Here is a 20282-nt window from a genome sequence, read left to right as displayed (position 1 = left end):
TCTCCTTTAAATACCATTTCTCGTACAAGTTAAGCACTTGTCTTCTGCAGAGCAATACCCCAGTCCAACCTCTACTTTGGTTTGTCATCGAGTATTACCCCCCTGGTATCTCGAGATTATCATGGAACTGCATAACTTCTTATGAGTTCTTCATCAAGTACTACTTTCTCACTGATTACAGTTTTTCATGGGCTTCGAGTTATTAAACACTCAAGGACATCGATAACTGAATCGAGTCCGCGTCGCGATTAAACAACTCTTAGTAATCTTCTTTACTTGCAAGTTTGTACTCGATCACGTCATTCCTAGCCTGATTGGCTATATCATTATCGTTCTAAATTTTAACTGTGCTACTGGGTCCTTCTTCCCGGACCACAAATTGCGACGGTGAGCTAATCTTACAATCGATCTTCCTCGTCATATCACTTCTCCTTGAACAGCAAACTTGATTTCAAGTTTGTGTCCTAACCGTCGTTCCAATAGCCCTTTCGCTTTCATCATTCCTTTGACTTGATGTCATCGTCGATCAATTACATCTTCTTGAAAACCTCTCGACAAATTTGTCGAGATCATTGTCAACAATTTGACTTCTTCCAAGTTGTGTGTCGAAATTCAGGATGAGAAATACCATCCTTGCCCCTCGATGAATTGTGTTATCATCGACAACATTCTTGCCTCCCCCCAACACAAACTTGTTCGTGTTTTGTGTTATACCTTGAGATCCTTGCTATCCAGCATTTGTTCTTCTTTACTTTGGAGTATTACCATCTTTTATATCAAGAATGTCGTGAGAATTTCACCACCTCTTAAGAATTCTTGATATAGTAATACATCTTGCCGTCTACATTCAGTTCTTGGTCCCCATGTTGATTTTAACCGAAGTACCCACAAATGAACTGTGATGTGTAAAATTCAAAACTTCCAGCAACCCTATTGCTTGTAAGTTAATGAATGATAGTTTCATTCCTTGTGTATTGGTTATCGAATCACCATTCTAACATTGATCATGCTACCTAAGCCCATATTCGGGTGCACCTTTCAACCAATGTTTAATTGTGTATGTTTTCCTCGAGCATACATCATTAAGTCATTCGATCTAGCTAATGTTATCTCCTTGTTCACATAGTTGTGGAAATCCATCTTTTGGAAATCTCAATGGATTGTCGCTGAGTCAATCAGTCACCTCCTCACCTCTCCTTGACTTAATGATGAACCCTTGTTCGGAACTCGCTTCCATAGTTCATTTCCCGAGAATCTTACAATGTCATCTCATCAATTGGTGTTGCACCTTTTCTTCTCAGGCATCCCGAGTCTGAGATATCCTGACACCAATCTGATCTGAATCTTGGTCAGAAATGATGGCTGGAACATAATTCCAAGAGTTCTAACATTGGTCTTTATATAACCCGGTAAGATGATGTCATGCCTAGCACACCTGGCCGGATAACCTATTGATATAGTATCCTCTTTACCAAGGTTAGCCATTCTTCCATGAGGAAATTGTAAGACTTATTCCATAAGTTGTTCCTGATGGATCCTTTGTGTATCCATAGCCTGATCTTTACCTAATGACCATGTCAATGCTATCTCGAAGCATGTCTGTGGTACTCCGATCTTCAATAAAAACATTTGAAGCACAATGCTAAATTTTCGTTACCAACTATTCAAACACCGTTGTTTGGGTAATGTCATGAACTTCCTCTTCCCTAACCTAACCGGTTCTCTTCTAACCATTGTCCTTGGGAAGGATATACCCCTGAAATATGTGTTTAAACACATTTTCCTTTCCATTGTTCTGTTTAATCTGATAATCATATTTTCCTTTCCATTGGTTGGTTTAACGTTGCTTGTGATCTATATGATCTAAGCAGTAATATTCTTCTGCTTATGTAAACACCTTGGTGTGCAACTGTGTCAGCAAGACTGTGTTACTATTGTTGATGACATTTCGGTAACCACCGATGGACGAGAACTTTGCCTATTGGTCCGCCTCGTTTCAACAAGCATGAAAATGGTTCTCTTCGTCCCTCGCCCTTGGTACCAACGATGCTGCCAACATAACTGACCGGTTATTCTCTGACATGCCTTGCTTACATGATCATGCAAGACGTCACCCCTCTTCCTACTTTTAACCCACATGGTGGGTCCATAACCCACAGTTCCACGGGATCAAAAACCTGACTCTCCTGTACACCACTGGTTCCCAAGGTTGTTCCTCGCGCGTGACGTCGTATATAATTCACGACCACCTTCCCTGTGATCAACAATTCTGGTATTAGACACAGTACTTATTCCCGTTGCCTTGCACCCCTCTCACACACTGTTTCAGGCAATGAACGATTGTCTATCTGCTCGAAACTTCTCATGATACCTCCTCACTTGCTCTCGATAATGTCTAAAGTTTCAATTCGAGAGTTACTTCCGCCACCTTCCCTGATGTTATCAGCTAGATAAGCAAACATTGTAGCGGTTCGTTCTTTCGTAATACCCCCTTATCCTTTCGTAAGTACGATGGAGATCCTGAAGGGAGACAACTTCATCATGATGCATTGGAATAAAGAATTGAAGACATCAACGAAAGGGATTAACTTCTTCGAGAAGGTCCGTTAGAATACCGTAACCAAACCTTTACCCCTTAGACCCCCTCTTAAATCTCGGGACGAGATTTCTTGTAGTGGAGGAGTTTTGTAACGCCCGGATAATTAAGCTACAGTAATCCCACGATAACGGTGCCACGTCACCCCGGTTACTGTTGTTAATATCGCGTTGGATCAAAACTTTTCAAAATTTAAATTTAAAATAATGTCAACAATAAAAGTTTTTCAAAATTTAAAACAAAAATGTTCGGGGTGTGCAAATAAATGCCTAGGAATTTATGGTGTGGGATCCATGCTTTTATAAAAGACCTAAATACTTAAAATGAATTAAAACAGAAAAGAAAATAAATAAAGAAAAGAAAATACAAAACAGAAAACAAACTAACAAACAAAAAAGAAAAGAACCCCCCACTGGGCCAGCTGGTCCAGCTGTTAGCCAGGCCGGCCCAACTGGCCCAACCGGCCACCCCCCAATTCCCTTATCCCCCACCCGGTGAGACCCCGAACCCCCACCGACACCCCACTCCTCCCCCGAAATATCTCCCTCCCCCTCTCTCCCGATTGGATCGGGAGGGGGAACAAACCGCGCCGACGCCGCCGACGATCCCCGCCGCCCGGAGCTGCGTCGCCGCCCTCCACCTCACCGGACCTCCCCAACGGCCTGCTACCCCTATGCACGTCGTCTCTGTCTCCTCCTCGCCCCTCGTTGCCACGTTCCCTACAACCGCGGTGAGGACCGCGACCGCCCCTCTCCCTCACCCCGCGGTCACAGCGCTCCGCCCGCGCGTGCCCGCACTTGCCCGCGGCCACTGCCACTTTTGCCTCATCTGTGCGCACGCGCCTCGCCCGAACGCCGCCGTCCATGTCCCCGCTTCGCCGCGACGCTTGCCGAGCACCGTCACCGCGCCCGTCGTCCACCCCGCGCGCGCTCGCCCCGCTGCTACCTCCTCCCTCGTGCGGCGTAGCCACTGCAGCCCCGCGCTCGCCCGCTCGTGCGTGGCCTCGCCCGCTCGTGCGTGGCCTCGCCCGCGCCCTTGCCCACCGGAGCTATGCCGCTGGCCGCGCCGTCCGCAAGCCCTGCTGCGCTCGTCGCCAGGCCGCGTCTGCTGCCTCCCCGCACCGATGCGCGTGGCCTCCCCACACGCGCCGTAGTCGCCCGCAACCGCACCCCTCCGCGCCGGCTTTCTTCGCCGGAGACGGCCGGCCGGCGAGCCCCGCCGTGGCCGCCGGCGCGCTATGGCGCCCGTACCCCCCGCTGCGGCCCGGTCCGCCCCTCGTTCGGGCGCCGCCCTGTTAACCGCCACCCGTGCGCCCGCTATGGCCTCTGGCCCTATGACAAGTGGGCCCTTGCCCAGAACGTTTTGAAAAAAAAATTATTAAAAAGAAAAATTAATTAAATTAAAAATAATAATTAATTAATAATTAATTAAAGAATTAATTAACTTAATTATTCCTGATTAGATTAGACTAATTAATTAATTAACCTGACTAATCTGTTATTTAAACTAATTAATTTTGTTAATTAGTTAACAGTGTATGACAGTGGGACCCGCATGTCAGTTTGACCCAGTCAACACCTCTGTTGACTGCTGACATCATGCTGACGCCCGCATGCACTATTCTGGATAATGTTGAATTAAATTAATTAAATTAATTCTAAAAATTATTTAAAACTTTAGAAAATCATATAAAATAAATTGTAGCTCAGATGAAAATACTTTCTACATGAAAGTTGCTCAGAACGACAAGACGAATCCGGATACGCAGCCTGTTCGTCCGCCACACATCACTAGCATAGCGAACATGCAACTTTCCTCTCCGGTTCATCTGTCCGAAAACGTGAAACACCGGGGATACTTTCCCGGATGTTTCCCCCCTTCGCCGGTATCACCTCCTACCGCGGTAGGGCACACCTAGCATCGCGTATTAGCTCGTTATGTATTGTGATGTTTTGCTTGCTCCGTATTTACTATTTCTTCCCCCTCTTCTTCTCCGGTAGACCCCGAGACCGTTGCTGATGCCACTGAGTACGACTACGGTGATGACGACCCCTTCTTTCCAGAGCAACCAGGCAAGCCCCCCCCCCCTTGATCACCAGATATCGCCTATTCTTCTCTATACTGCTTGCATTAGAGTAGTGTAGCATGTTACTGATTTCGGTTAATCCTATTCTGTTGCATAGCCTGTCATTGTTGCTACAGTTGTTACCCTTACCTGCTATCCTACTTCTTAGTATAGGATGCTAGTGTTCCATCAGTGGCCCTACACTCTTGTCCGTCTACCATGCTATACTACTGGGCCGTGATCACTTCGGGAGGTGATCACGGGTATATACTATATACTTTATATACATGACACATGTGGTGACTAAAGACGGGTCGGCTCGTTGAGTACCCGCAAGTGATTCTGATGAGGGGGCTGAAAGGACGGGTGGCTCCATCCCGGTAGAGGTGGGCCTGGGTTCCTGACGGCCCCCGACTGTTACTTTGTGGCGGAGCGACAGGGCAGGTTGAGACCACCTAGGAGAGAGGTGGGCCTGGCCCTGGTCGGCGTTCGCGGATACTTAACACGCTTAACGAGATCTTGGTATTTGATCTGAGTCTGGCCATTTGGTCTATACGCACTAACCAACTACGCGGGAACAGTTATGGGCACTCGATGTCGTGGTATCGGCCGAAGCCTTCGTGACGTCAGCGACTGAGTGGCGCGCGCCGGATTGGACTGGAACGCCTGCTAGGCTAGGTCTGCTTCCGGCCGCGTTCGCAATGTGCAGGTGTGCAATGGGCGATGGGCCCAGAGCCCTGCGCCATAGGATTTAGACCGGCGTGCTGACCTCTCTATTGTGCCTAGGTGGGGCTGCGACGTGTTGATCTTCCGCGGCCGGGCATGACCCAGAAAAGTGTGTCCGGCCAAATGGGATCGAGCGTGTTGGGTTATGTGGTGCACCCTGTTGGAGATCGTTGCAGAAATTAAAAATTTCTACGCACCACCAAGAACAATCTATGGAGTCTTCTAGCAACGAGAGGGAAAAGAGTGCATCTACATACCCTTGTAGATCGCGAGCGGAAGCGTTCAAGTGAACGGGGTTGATGGAGTCGTACTCGTCGTGATCCAAATCACCGATGACCGAGCGCCGAACGGACGGCACCTCCGCGTTCAACACACGTACGGTTGGGGAAGACGTCTCCTCCTTCTTGATCAAGCAAGGGGGAGGGAGAGGTTGATGGAGATCCAGCAGCACGACGGCGTGGTGGTGGAAGCAGCGGGGATCTCGGCAGGGCTTCGCCAAGCTCAGCGAGAGGGAGAGGTGTCACGGGAGGGAGAGGGAGGCGCAAGGGGCTTGGGTGCGGCTGCCCTCCCTCCCCCCTCTTTATATAGGGCCCCGGGGGGCGCCGGCCCTAGGAGATCCAATCTCCAAGGGGGGCCGGCGGCCAAGGGGGTGGCTTGCCCCCCAAGCCAAGTGGGGCGCCCCCCACCCCTAGGGTTTCCAACCCTAGGCGCAGGGGGAGGCCCAAGGGGGGCGCACCAGCCCACCAGGGGCTGGTTCCCCTCCCACTTCAGCCCATGGGGCCCTCCGGGATAGGTGGCCCCACCCGATGGACCCCCCGGGACCCTTCCGGTGGTCCCGGTACAATACCGGTGACCCCCGAAACTTTCCCGGTGGCCGAAACTGGACTTCCTATATACAATTCTTCACCTCCGGACCATTCCGGAACTCCTCGTGGTGTCCGGGATCTCATCCGGGACTCTGAACGACTTTCGGATTTCCGCATACTAATATCTCTACAACCCTAGCGTCACCGAACCTTAAGTGTGTAGACCCTACGGGTTCGGGAGACATACCGACATGACCGAGACGACTCTCCGGTCAATAACCAACAGCGGGATCTGGATACCCATGTTGGCTCCCACATGTTCCACGATGATCTCATCGGATGAACCACGATGTCGAGGATTCAATCAATCCCGTATACAATTCCCTTTGTCAATCGGTATGTTACTTGCCCGAGATTCGATCGTCGGTATCCCAATACCTTGTTCAATCTCGTTACCGGCAAGTCACTTTACTCGTACCGTAATGCATGATCCCGTGACCAAACACTTGGTCACATTGAGCTCATTATGATGATGCATTACCGAGTGGGCCCAGAGATACCTCTCCGTCATACGGAGTGACAAATCCCAGTCTCGATTCGTGCCAACCCAACAGACACTTTCGGAGATACCCGTAGTGCACCTTTATAGCCACCCAGTTACGTTGTGACGTTTGGCACACCCAAAGCACTCCTATGGTATCCGGGAGTTGCACAATCTCATGGTCTAAGGAAATGATACTTGACATTTGGAAAAGCTCTAGCAAACGAACTACACGATCTTGTGCTATGCTTAGGATTGGGTCTTGTCCATCACATCATTCTCCTAATGATGTGATCCCGTTATCAATGACATCCAATGTCCATAGTCAGGAAACCATGACTATCTGTTGATCAACGAGCTAGTCAACTAGAGGCTCACTAGGGACATGTTGTGGTCTATGTATTCACACATGTATTACGATTTCCGGATAACACAATTATAGCATGAACAATAGACAATTATCATGAACAAGGAAATATAATAATAACCATTTTATTATTGCCTCTAGGGCATATTTCCAACAGTCTCCCACTTGCACTAGAGTCAATAATCTAGTTACATTGTGATGAATCGAACACCCATAGAGTTCTGGTGTTGATCATGTTTTGCTCTAGGGAGAGGTTTAGTCAACGGATCTGCTACATTCAGGTCCGTATGTACTTTACAAATATCTATGTCTCCATTTTGAACATTTTCACGAATGGAGTTGAAGCGACGCTTGATATGCCTGGTCTTCCTGTGAAACCTGGGCTCCTTGGCAAGGGCAATAGCTCCAGTGTTGTCACAGAAGAGAGTCATCGGGCCCGACGCATTGGGAATAACTCCTAGGTCGGTAATGAACTCCTTCACCCAGATTGCTTCTTGTGCTGCCTCTGAGGCCGCCATGTATTCCGCTTCACATGTAGATCCCGCCACAACGCTTTGCTTGCAACTGCACCAGCTTACTGCCCCACCATTCAAAATATACACGTATCCGGTTTGTGACTTAGAGTCATCCAGATCTGTGTCGAAGCTAGCATCGACGTAACCCTTTACGACGAGCTCTTCGTCACCTCCATAAACGAGAAACATATCCTTAGTCCTCTTCAGGTACTTCAGGATATTCTTGACCGCTGTCCAGTGTTCCATGCCGGGATTACTTTGGTACCTTCCTACCAAACTTACGGCAAGGTTTACATCAGGTCTGGTACACAGCATGGCATACATAATAGACCCTATGGCCGAGGCATAGGGGACGACACTCATCTTTTCTCTATCTTCTGCCGTGGTCGGGCATTGAGCCGTGCTCAATTGCACACCTTGCAATACAGGCAAGAACCCCTTCTTGGACTGATCCATATTGAACTTCTTCAATATCTTGTCAAGGTACGTACTTTGTGAAAGACCAATGAGGCGTCTTGATCTATCTCTATAGATCTTGATGCCTAATATATAAGCAGCTTCTCCAAGGTCCTTCATTGAAAAACACTTGTTCAAGTAGGCCTTTATGCTTCCCAAGAATTCTATATCATTTCCCATCAACAGTATGTCATCCACATATAATATGAGAAATGCTACAGAGCTCCCACTCACTTTCTTGTAAACACAGGCTTCTCCATAAGTCTGTGTAAACCCAAACGGTTTGATCATCTCATCAAATCGAATGTTCCAACTCCGAGATGCTTGCACCAGCCCATAGATGGAGCGCTGGAGCTTGCATACCTTGTTAGCATTCTTAGGATCAATAAACCTTCCGGCTGCATCATATACAATTCTTCCTTAAGAAAGCCGTTAAGGAATGCCGTTTTGACGTCCATTTGCCATATCTCATAATCATAGTATGCGGCAATTGCTAACATGACTCGGACGGACTTCAGCTTCGCTACGGGTGAGAACGTCTCATCGTAGTCAACCCCTTGAACTTGTCGATAACCCTTAGCGACAAGTCGAGCTTTATAGATGGTAACATTACCATCCGCGTCCGTCTTCTTCTTAAAGATCCATTTGTTTTCTATCGCTCGCCGATCATCGGGCAAGTCTGTCAAAGTCCACACTTTGTTTTCATACATGGATTCTATCTCGGATTGCATGGCTTCAAGCCATTTGTTGGAATCTGGGCCCGCCATTGCTTCTTCATAGTTCGAAGGTTCACCGTTGTCTAACAACATGATTTCCAGGACAGGGTTGCCATACCACTCTGGTGTGGAACGTGTCCTCGTGGACCTACGAAGTTCAGTAGTAACTTGATCCGAAGTACCTTGATCATCATCATTAGCTTCCTCTCTGTCAGTGCAGGCACCACAGGAACATCTTCCTGAGCTGCGCTACTTTCCGGTTCAAGAGGTAGTACTTCATCAAGTTCCACTTTCCTCCCACTTACTTCTTTCGAGAGAAACTCTTTCTCCAGAAAGGACCCGTTCTTGGCAACAAAGATATTGCCTTCGGATCTGAGGTAGAAGGTATACCCCATGGTTTCCTTAGGGTACCCTATGAAAACGCATTTTTCCGACTTGGGTTCGAGCTTTTCAGGTTGAAGTTTCTTGACATAAGCATCGCATCCCCAAACTTTTAGAAATGACAGCTTAGGTTTCTTCCCAAACCATAATTCATACGGTGTCGTCTCAACGGATTTCGACGGAGCCCTATTTAAATTGAATGCGGCAGTCTCTAAAGCATAGCCCCAAAATGAGAGCGGTAGATCGGTAAGAGACATCATAGATCGCACCATATCCAATAGAGTGCGATTACGACGTTCGGACACACCATTTCGCTGAGGTGTTCCAGGCGGCGTGAGTTGTGAAACTATTCCACATTTCCTTAAGTGTGTGCCAAATTCGTGACTCAAATATTCCCCTCCACGATCTGATCGTAAGAATTTTATTTTCCTGTCACGTTGATTCTCAACCTCACTCTGAAATTCCTTGAACTGTCTCTGACTAGTGTTTCATTAGGTAGACATACCCATATCTACTCAAGTCATCAGTGAGAGTGAGAACATAACTATAGCCACCGCGAGCCTCAACACTCATTGGACCGCACACATCAGTATGTATGATTTCCAATAAGTTGGTTGCTCACTCCATTGTTCCGGAGAACGGAGTCTTGGTCATCTTACCCATGAGGCATGGTTCGCACGTGTCAAATGATTCGTAATCAAGAGACTCTAAAAGTCCATCAACATGGAGCTTCTTCATGCGCTTGACACCAATGTGACCAAGACGGCAGTGCCACAAGTATGTGGGACTATCATTATCAACCTTACATCTTTTGGTACTCACACTATGAATATGTGTAACACTACGTTCGAGATTCATTAAGAATAAACCATTAACCAGCGGGGCATGACCATAAAACATATCTCTCATATAAATAGAACAACCATTATTCTTGGATTTAAATGAGTAGCCATCTCGAATTAAACGATATCCTGATACAATGTTCATGCTCAGAGCTGGCACTAAATAACAATTATTGAGGTTTAAAACTAATCCCGTAGGTAAATGTAGAGGTAGCGTGCCGACGGCGATCACATCGACCTTGGAACCATTCCCGACGCGCATCGTCACCTCGTCCTTTGCCAGTCTCCGTTTATTCCGCAGCTCCTGCTTTGAGTTACAAATATGAGCAATCGCACCGGTATCAAATACCCAGGAGCTACTACGAGTGCTGGTAAGGTACACATCAATAACACGTATATCACATATACCTTTGGTGTTGCCGCCTTCTTGTCCGCTAAGTACTTGGGGCAGTTCCGCTTCCAGTGACCACTTCCCTTGCAATAAAAGCACTCAGTCTCAGGCTTGGGTCCATTCTTTGGCTTCTTCCCGGCAACTGGCTTACCGGGCGCGGCAACTCCCTTGCCGTCCTTCTTGAAGTTCTTCTTACCCTTGCCTTTCTTGAACTTAGTGGTTTTATTCACCATCAACACTTGATGTTCCTTTTTGATCTCCACCTCCGCTGATTTCAGCATTGAATATACCTCAGGAATGGTCTTTTCCATCCCCTGCATATTGAATTCATCACAAAGCTCTTGTAGCTCGGTGGAAGCGACTGAAGGATTCTGTCAATGACCGCGTCATCCGGGAGATTAACTCCCAGCTGAGTCAAGTGGTTGTGTAACCCAGACATTTTGAGTATGTGCTCACTGACAGAACTATTTTCCTCCATCTTACAACTGAAGAACTTGTCGGAGACTTCATATCTCTCGACCCGGGCATGAGCTTGGAAAACCATTTTCAGCTCTTCGAACATCTCATATGCTCCGTGTTGCTCAAAATGCTTTTGGAGCCCCGGTTCTAAGCTGTAAAGCATGCCGCACTGAACGAGGGAGTAATCATCAGCACGCTGCTGCCAAGCGTTCATAACGTCTTGGTTCTCTGGGATGGGTGCGTCACCTAGCGGTGCTTCTAGGACATAATCTTTCTTGGCAGTTATGAGGATGATCCTCAGGTTCCGGACCCAGTCCGTATAGTTGTTGCCATCATCTTTCAGCTTGGTTTTCTCTAGGAACGCGTTGAAGTTGAGGGCAACATTAGCGTGGGCCATTTGATCTACAAGACATATTGTAAAGATTTTAGACTAAGTTCATGATAATTAAGTTCATCTAATCAAATTATTCAATGAACTCCCACTCAGATAGACATCCCTCTAGTCATCTAAGTGAAACATGATCCGAGTCAACTAGGCCGTGTCCGATCATCACGTGAGACGGACTAGTCAACATCGGTGAACATCTTCATGTTGATCGTATCTTCTATACGACTCATGCTCGACCTTTCGGTCTTCCGTGTTCCGAGGCCATGTCTGTACGCTAGGCTCGTCAAGTCAACCTAAGTGTATTGCGTGTGTAAATCTGGCTTACACCCGTTGTATTCGAACGTTAGAATCTATCACACCCGATCATCACGCGGTGCTTCGAAACAACGAACCTTCGCAACGGTGCACAGTTAGGGGGGACACTTTCTTGAAATTATTGCGAGGGATCATCTTATTTAAGCTACCGTCGTTCTAAGCAAATAAGATGTAAAACATGATAAACATCACATGCAATCAAATAGTGACATGATATGGCCAATATCATTTTGCTCCTTTTGATCTCCATCTTCGGGGCACCATGATCATCGTCGTCACCGTCATGACACCATGATCTCCATCATCGTGTCTTCATGAAGTTGTCTCGTCATTTATTACTTCTACTACTATGGCTAACGGTTTAGCAATAAAGTAAAGTAATTTACATGACGTTATATGTTGACACGCAGGTCATAAATAAATTAAGACAGCTCCTATGGCTCCTGCCGGTTGTCATGCTCATCGACATGCAAGTCGTGATTCCTATTACAAGAACATGATCAATCTCATACATCACATATATCAGTCATCACATCCTTTTGGCCATATCACATCACACGGCATATGCTGCAAAAACAAGTTAGACGTCCTCTAATTGTTGTTGCAAGTTTATTACGTGGCTGCTATAGGTTTCTTAGCAAGAACGTTTCTTACCTACGCCAAAACCACAACGTGATATGCCAATTTCTATTTACCCTTCATAAGGACCCTTTTCATCGAATCCGATCCGACTAAAGTGGGAGAGACAGACACCCGCTAGCCACCTTATGCAACTAGTGCATGTCAGTCGGTGGAACCTGTCTCACGTAAGCGTACGTGTAAGGTCGGTCCGGGCCGCTTCATCCCACGATGCCGCCGAAACAAGATAAGACTAGTAGTGGCAAGAAAATTGACAACATCTACGCCCACAACAAGTTTTTGTTCTACTCGTGCATAGAAACTATGCATAGACCTGACTCATGATGCCACTGTTGGAGATCGTTGCAGAAATTTAAATTTTCTACGCATCACCAAGAACAATCTATGGAGTCTTCTAGCAACGAGAGGGAAAAAAGAGTGCATCTACATACCCTTGTAGATCGCGAGTGGAAGCGTTCAAGTGAACGGGGTTGATGGAGTCGTACTCGTCGTGATCCAAATCACCGATGACCGAGCGCCGAACGGACGGCACCTCCGCGTTCAACACACGTACGGTTGGGGAAGACATCTCCTCCTTCTTGATCCAGCAAGGGGAGGGAGAGGTTGTTGGAGATCCAGCAGCACGACGGCGTGGTGGTGGAAGCAGCGGGGATCTCGGCAGGGCTTCGCCAAGCTCAGCGAGAGGGAGAGGTGTCACGGGAGGGAGAGGGAGGCGCCAGGGGCTTGGGTGCGGCTGCCCTCCCCCCCCCCTCTTTATATAGGGCCCCTGGGGGGCGCCGGCCCTAGGAGATCCAATCTCCAAGGGGGGCGGTGGCCAAGGGGGTGGCTTGCCCCCCAAGCCAAGTGGGGCGCCCCCCACCCCTAGGGTTTCCAACCCTAGGCGCAGGGGGAGGCCCAAGGGGGCGCACCAGCCCACCAGGGGCTGGTTCCCCTCCCACTTCAGCCCATGGGGCCCTCCGGGATAGGTGGCCCCACCCGGTGGACCCCCCGGGACCCTTCCGGTGGTCCCGGTACAATACCGGTGACCCCCGAAACTTTCCCGGTGGCCGAAACTGGACTTCCTATATACAATTCTTCACCTCCGGACCATTCCGGAACTCCTCGTGACGTCCGGGATCTCATCTGGGACTCCGAACAACTTTCGGATTTCCACATACTAATATCTCTACAACCCTAGCGTCACCGAACCTTAAGTGTGTAGACCCTACGGGTTCGGGAGACATGCAGACATGACCGAGACGACTCTCCGGTCAATAACCAACAGCGGGATCTGGATACCCATGTTGGCTCCCACATGTTCCACGATGATCTCATCGGATGAACCACGATGTCGAGGATTCAATCAATCCCGTATACAATTCCCTTTGTCAATCGGTACGTTACTTGCCCTAGATTCGATCGTCGGTATCCCAATACCTTGTTCAATCTCGTTACCGGCAAGTCACTTTACTCGTACCGTAATGCATGATCCCGTGACCAAACACTTGGTCACATTGAGCTCATTATGATGATGCATTACCGAGTGGGCCCAGAGATACCTCTCCGTCATACGGAGTGACAAATCCCAGTCTCGATTCGTGCCAACCCAACAGACACTTTCGGAGATACCCGTAGTGCACCTTTATAGCCACCTAGTTACGTTGTGACGTTTGGCACACCCAAAGCACTCCTATGGTATCCGGGAGTTGCACAATCTCATGGTCTAAGGAAATGATACTTGACATTTGAAAAAGCTCTAGCAAACGAACTACACGATCTTGTGCTATGCTTAGGATTGGGTCTTGTCCATCACATCATTCTCCTAATGATGTGATCTCGTTATCAATGACATCCAATGTCCATAGTCAGGAAACCATGACTATCTGTTGATCAACGAGCTAGTCAACTAGAGGCTCACTAGGGACATGTTGTGGTCTATGTATTCACACATGTATTACGATTTCCGGATAACACAATTATAGCATGAACAATAGAAAATTATCATGAACAAGGAAATATAATAATAACCATTTTATTATTGCCTCTAGGGCATATTTCCAACACACCCCTGCAGGGAAGTTTATCTATTCGAATAGCCGTGTCCCTCGGTAAAAGGACGACCCGGAGTTGTACCTTGACCTTATGACAACTAGAACTGGATACTTAATAAAACACACCCTTCCAAGTGCTAGATATAACCCGGTGATCGCTCTCTAACAGGGCGACGAGGAGGGGATCGCCGGGTAGGATTATGCTATACGATGCTACTTGGTGAACTTACCATCTACTCTCTTCTACATGCTGCAAGATGGAGGCTGCCAGAAGCGTAGTCTTCGACAGGATTAGCTATCCCCCTCTTATTCTGGCATTCTGCAGTTCAGTCCACCGATATGGCCCTTTACACATATACCCATGCATATGTAGTGTAGCTCCTTGCTTGCGAGTACTTTGGATGAGTACTCACGGTTGCTTTTCTCCCTCTTTTCCCCTGTCTATACCTGATTGTCGCAACCAGATGCTGGAGTCCAGGAGCTAGAGATCCCGAGGATGATTCTACATGGAGTTCGGCTTCGAGGAGTAGTTAGGAGGTCCCAGGCAGGAGGCCTTGCCTTTTCGATCGTTGCTACTTTTGTGCTAGCCTTCTTAAGGCAAACTTGTTTAACTTATGTCTGTACTCAGATATTGTTGCTTCCGCTGACTCGTCTATGATCGAGCACTTGTATTCGAGCCCTCGAGGCCCCTGGCTTGTATTATGATGCTTGTATGACTTATTTATGTTGTAGAGTTGTGTTGTGATATCTTCCCGTGAGTCCCTGATCTTGATCGTACACATTTGTGTGCATGATTAGTGTACGGTCGAATTGGGGGCGTCACATTGACGGCGGCTGTGCTCCTGGCGCCTCCACTCGCGGCACCGCCGGCGTATTACGAAGGCTGCATGCACCACTTAGCCGTGTCCATGCTTCTCGCCGTCAGTGTCTCACTCGCTGTTTCTTGGCACCTGTTTCTTGGCACTGGGTTCACTGCATGACTTAGCTTGCTCTCATTTATTTTTCTGCCATGGAGTTCGTTGCCATGGCCAACTACACAGCTCGGCCGCCGTCGACAATACCTTGTGCAGTTTGTCGCCATGGCTTACTTGGCGCGTGACGGAGCAGAAGCCGCACGTTCGCCGCCGGCGAGGTGTAGCCAGCGCAGGTGCATCAAAGACGACGGCGTCGTGCCCAGTGCCTGGTCGTGCCGCACGGTCGCCGCCGGCGAGGGGTCGTCAAATAAAGAATGGATGGGAATCGGGAAGACTAGAGATAATAGAGGCACCGGTGCTTTGAGATTGATGTATACAGGTGTCACGAATCGGAGTGGGTCTCATCTAGGGAAGCGTACGACCTAGGTCGTATAAGATTTTTTTTCCCTTTTTATGGTGCATGCTGCTAATGTTTTTTTTTGCTTCTCCGACCAGCGGCACCTTCTTGCTTTCATATGTGTTGCTACATAATACCATTGTTTTCTGCTGATGTTTTTTTTGTCTATTCTGGTTGGACCCTTTCCCAGACCCTGCACAAGCGGGAGCTACATGCACCGGGCTGCCCTTTTTTTGCAGGTTGTTCGATCTTGACCATTGCAGAGTCGATCTTGTCGGGTGCAGCATCTCCGTTCTGTTTCTTGCTGTCTCTGTTCTGCTCGTCAAGGTTTGCTACTCTCATCTCTGCCTATCTTCCTGCCGTGGTTTCTGGCCATATATGATATTTCTGCTGATTGCTGAAGATATATATACTTGGCAGCTTATGCTCTCATAATAGCACTTCATATAGCATTGTATTAGACTATATTTGTTATGTCGGATTGGCTATGCAGAACAACCCATGTTGAAACTATATGAAAAGTCAATACCTTTGTATGCTACATTTAGAGATGTATTCTCAAATCCAAGGAAAGAAATATGTCTGCTACGTCCTTTGCCTTATTGCTTCTCTTCTTCACACGCTTTTATATGCAATATTATCATCCACGCCACATGGCAAATGCTTTAGGTGATTCATCATTCTGTTTTATTTTTCTATGTGTTATCATTTTCTCTAAGCATATTGTAAAGCAAATTATGGGCTCCTAATCATCTACGTGTATATTCCGGACATGGTCGGGTGTCGTGTGCTTTATTATATCTCATTCTTACGTGTCAGCAGGATGTGTGCGTTCGTTTCGGCCGTTATACCTATTTTGGAGGCCGTGGTAGCTCGGTGTGCTTTGTCGTCCCTCTTGTAATCTGTGTGATGTTGCAGAGGATGGCTCTATCCTTGGGTAGAGCTAGAGCTTCCCGAGGATGGCTCTGGTCCAGTGCCGCGAAGAGAATTCTTTTGGAGCCTTGCCTGGTGTGGGTTCCAATAGGTCTTTGCGCTACCAAATTAAAATTTGTATATATACATCTCACTGTAACAACAAGAAATTGTAATTGGCTGAAGATTTGAACGCCCGAGAAACTTATGTTTGCTCTGTTTTCATTTCTGTTGGTAGCATTAGTGCTTTTCAAAGAGTTGTTTCTTACCAACAGGGAGGTTGGTGCGTGAGGATGTTGTATTAGTTTAGATGCTTTCTAGATCTGACACAAGCTCAGCAAAGTAATATTTGTGATTTGGTCGTGCTGGTAGCCTCGTGTTGTTGTACTACACTTAGCTATCTTTTTGTTGGTTTTCAGGTCTTTTTCAAAGGGTGTGACATCTTTGAAGGTGTATGCTTTAAGAACCAGCGTAATTTTAGAGCAGCGATTTACATCTCCTATTTATGTTTTCATGTGCACGGTCAACAGAGTGTGATATTTTTTTCATTAATTCTTATAGTAGTTCTGGAAGTTGGGATTATTTCCCTAGCACTTGTAAACGATACGGTGATCATTTGAGGAATAAAAGTCTTGATAATGTTAAAGAAAATGCCCTCGGCAGCAGCAGAGCCCGAGAGGCCGGAGCCAAGAAAAGGAACAGAGGAAGAAGCTACGAGAACAGAGGAACAGAGCCGCGCCGTGTGGGTGCGCCGGCTGACGGCCTTGTGGAGGAGGCGGCGCAGGGCGCGACAGCGGACGGGAGGGATGCAGCCGTCTTCCTCGCACCGGTGGGAGCTGCGGTTCGGGGATCTCTGGGAAATCAACGAGCCAGCCACCTGAAGATCTCCATGGCTAGCGACGCGGAGCTCGGGTACCTGCGCCTGCCCGCTGATGGAATGGCCGTGACCGCACGCCGAGACGCGGATGCCGCCGGCCAACCCGTACGCCGGTCGGACCAGCGAGGTGGCATCGCCTGCCCCGCTCGGCTGGTACACGGCCCCGCGCGGTGGCAGCCCTGTGAATTCGAGTTCGAGTTCATTTCCAGTTCAGCCGGCGACAGCTGGTAATCCGAGTCCGCCAAGAACCAGGAGCTCGCCGATGAATAAAAGCGCTTGCGGTCGGGTCGCCGATGAATAAAAGCGCTTGCGGTCGGGCAGCGGCTCCAACTCGATTCGTTCGCCTCCCTCCCCGATCCCCAGATCCAATCCAAGACACGCCACCGATGGCGGCGAAGGTGCTCCAGCTCCGTAGCTCCGACGGCAAGGTGCTCGTCGCTCCGGCGTGGGACTATCGCCCGACCGCCACCCAAGCCCTCCCGCTGAAGATGCGGGTGCCCTCGCGCGTCCTCGAGAGGGTGCTTGAGTACTGGACCAAGCACAGCCTGGCCAAGGCCACCAGTGAGTCCCGGGAGTCCCTCGCCCGCTGGGACGCCGACTTCCAGCGCCGTCTCGAGGAAGACGGCCTCGCCAAGGAGGCCGCTGCAGCCGCCCAAGAACTCCGCCGCTACGTCGACCATGGAGGGCGTCCCCATCGCCACGCCGCCACGGCCGCGTCTCATGTCGCTGCTCCTGCCAAGGCGGCCCGTGCTGATCCCGTCCGTGCCTGGTGCCCACTTGTTCACCACCTCAAGGGTGTCAACCAAGGAGAACGCAGCCCTGCGCCGGCGATTCCCGGCTCCTTCGATGCCTCTGATATTGCCTCCGCCGCGCGCCCTGGGCCTGCCACCACCTTGCCGGCTGCTGCTGGTGCTGACCCCGTGGATGTCCGGTGCGCGATCCGTGCCCGTGGACGCCAGATGGCTGAAGACGAGGAGTCCGCTTGCCACCACCGCAAGCGCCCGGCTTCCAAGGCTCCACTCTGCCTGCCTGCCACTGCTGTTGCGCCCGTGAAGAAGGTCTCTTGTCCCGTCGCTTCCAAGGCCCGCTCTTTCGTCGGCTCTACACCATTGCCTGTCATTGCTGCTGCGCCCAGCGTGAAGAAGGCGACTCCAGCTTCAACTCTGCGCGCAAGAAGGGGGATGGGGGAGCTCAGCTGCAAGATTCCGAAGCAAAACCGTGTCACCGCTGCAGCACCAAGGAAGCAACCAATTCCTTGGGTGCGTCCAGTGGTATTACGCCCTTGCTAGTCTTTTACCTTCCTAAACCATTCACACATGAGTTTCATTTAATCTTTGCATCTCTAGGTTCTGCACTTAACCACCAAGATTTCTAGTGTTCTTTGAATCCCTTTCAGTCATTAGTAATTTTACAAGAGTGTCGGCAGAGTCTCCATCTAGTCTAGGCAGCAAAAACCTTGTTAAGATGTGTACGGCATAGTTACACTACATCCATACCTGGTCCTAAGTCAAGGGTTTAAGTAAATAAAGGGCATGTTCAATAAATCAAAGTAAAGCAGATGAGCCAAAAAAAAATGGAAACTCATGTACTGCAATTCCAGCACAAGACAGAGCGGAAAACGCACTCGCTGCAAAATGCAAAACGCCCGTTTGCTACCCGGCTTGTAGCAGGAAAAAAGGAGTAGAATTGAACTTGTCGATACACACGTAATCTTGTGAGCTGCCTAGGGTTTGGAGACTATGCTGACTCTCCTGTAAAATTAATCTTGCCTGAATTGGATTCTTAGGCACTGGCGTCTTGGTGTGTTAAAGTTGCAGTTTCCGACGAGTAACATTGGTTAGTGAACTCTTGTGTGTATGTGTGGGTGAAGCTTTGAGCTAAGCAAGTCCTCAATGTACCGACTATCAAGTCGCACTGTAATCGATTTCAGATATGAATAAAAATTTGTTGGCCTGAATTTGTATCTATTTATTCTTGTATGCTTCTGTGGCTCCTTAAAACATTCTGCTGCTCTAGTAGGAAAAGTGTGTACTGAGGCACAGATCCAATGGATTCGTCTCTGTTTTCACAATACCATGTTTGCTTGGTGTTCCTTCGGCTCTACACCACTGCCTGTCACTGCTGCTTCACCTAGCATGAAGAAGGTGACTCCAGTTTCAACTCTGGGTGCTCGAAGGGGAATGCGGGATCTCAGCTGCAAAATCCCGAAGCAAAACCATATTGTTGTTGCTGCACCAAAGAAGCAACCAACTCCTTTCTTGAGTCCGTGTGGGTGAACCTTCAAGTTAAGCAAGTCCTCAATGTACCGAGTAACAAATCATGTTGTAAAAAAATCAGATATGAATGAAAAACTGTTGGCCTGAATTTGGGCAGAGCATTTGAGTAATCTGTGTTCTCCATTTCTCTTTAAAAGCATGCAGAAAATCCATACCCTGATTTTCATTAAAAAAATCCATTCCCTGGTACCAAAACCATATTGCTCTAGATTTACAGTTTTTTTTTATCTCGAACGTAAGATCTCTTGATGTTCTGATGATAAATTGGGGTTGTGTAACCACAGATGGACTGAGTTAGCTTTGTTCCAATTGTGTGATTTATGCTTGCCGAAGTTCATTTATTATGTTTTTTTTCTTATTTAATGTTTTACCAACTGAGCTTTGTCAACGGAAACTAATTTGATGAAAAATGGATGCATGACTGTCGGTGGGAAACAATGGTATCATGCTTGTGATTAATTACTGCATAGAAAATCTGAAAGGTTAATTATGCAATCATAGAGCTACTGGGGATTTGAAATGTAGATTCGGCGTCTGCTGCCTGCAGCTCTTTTCCCAGTTTATTGTGAAACCGTGTCCCTCGCGATCTGCCCAATTGCCGTTAAGGAGATGGAATGAAACATGTACCGGTTTGGCGATTTGGTGGTACTAATTAAGGTCTGTAATTGAAGAA

The 20282-nt window shown here is 48.2% G+C and overlaps 1 protein-coding gene across 1 annotated transcript; it reads left to right on the top strand.

The window, feature by feature from the left end:
* The first annotated feature begins 17075 nt into the window (after nucleotides 1-17075).
* On the top strand, nucleotides 17076-19290 carry LOC123121104 (uncharacterized). The gene has a single exon (XM_044541033.1). The coding sequence runs from the start codon at nucleotides 17627-17629 to the stop codon at nucleotides 18620-18622; it is 996 nt and encodes a 331-aa protein (XP_044396968.1). The 5' UTR covers nucleotides 17076-17626; the 3' UTR covers nucleotides 18623-19290.
* The last annotated feature ends 992 nt before the right edge of the window (nucleotides 19291-20282 follow it).

The sequence above is a fragment of the Triticum aestivum genome, chromosome 5D (genome assembly GCF_018294505.1).
Source record: "Triticum aestivum cultivar Chinese Spring chromosome 5D, IWGSC CS RefSeq v2.1, whole genome shotgun sequence".
NCBI lineage: Eukaryota > Viridiplantae > Streptophyta > Magnoliopsida > Poales > Poaceae > Triticum > Triticum aestivum.
The sequence above is the reverse complement of the archived record's forward strand: the minus strand, read 5'-3'. Positions and strand labels throughout refer to the sequence as shown.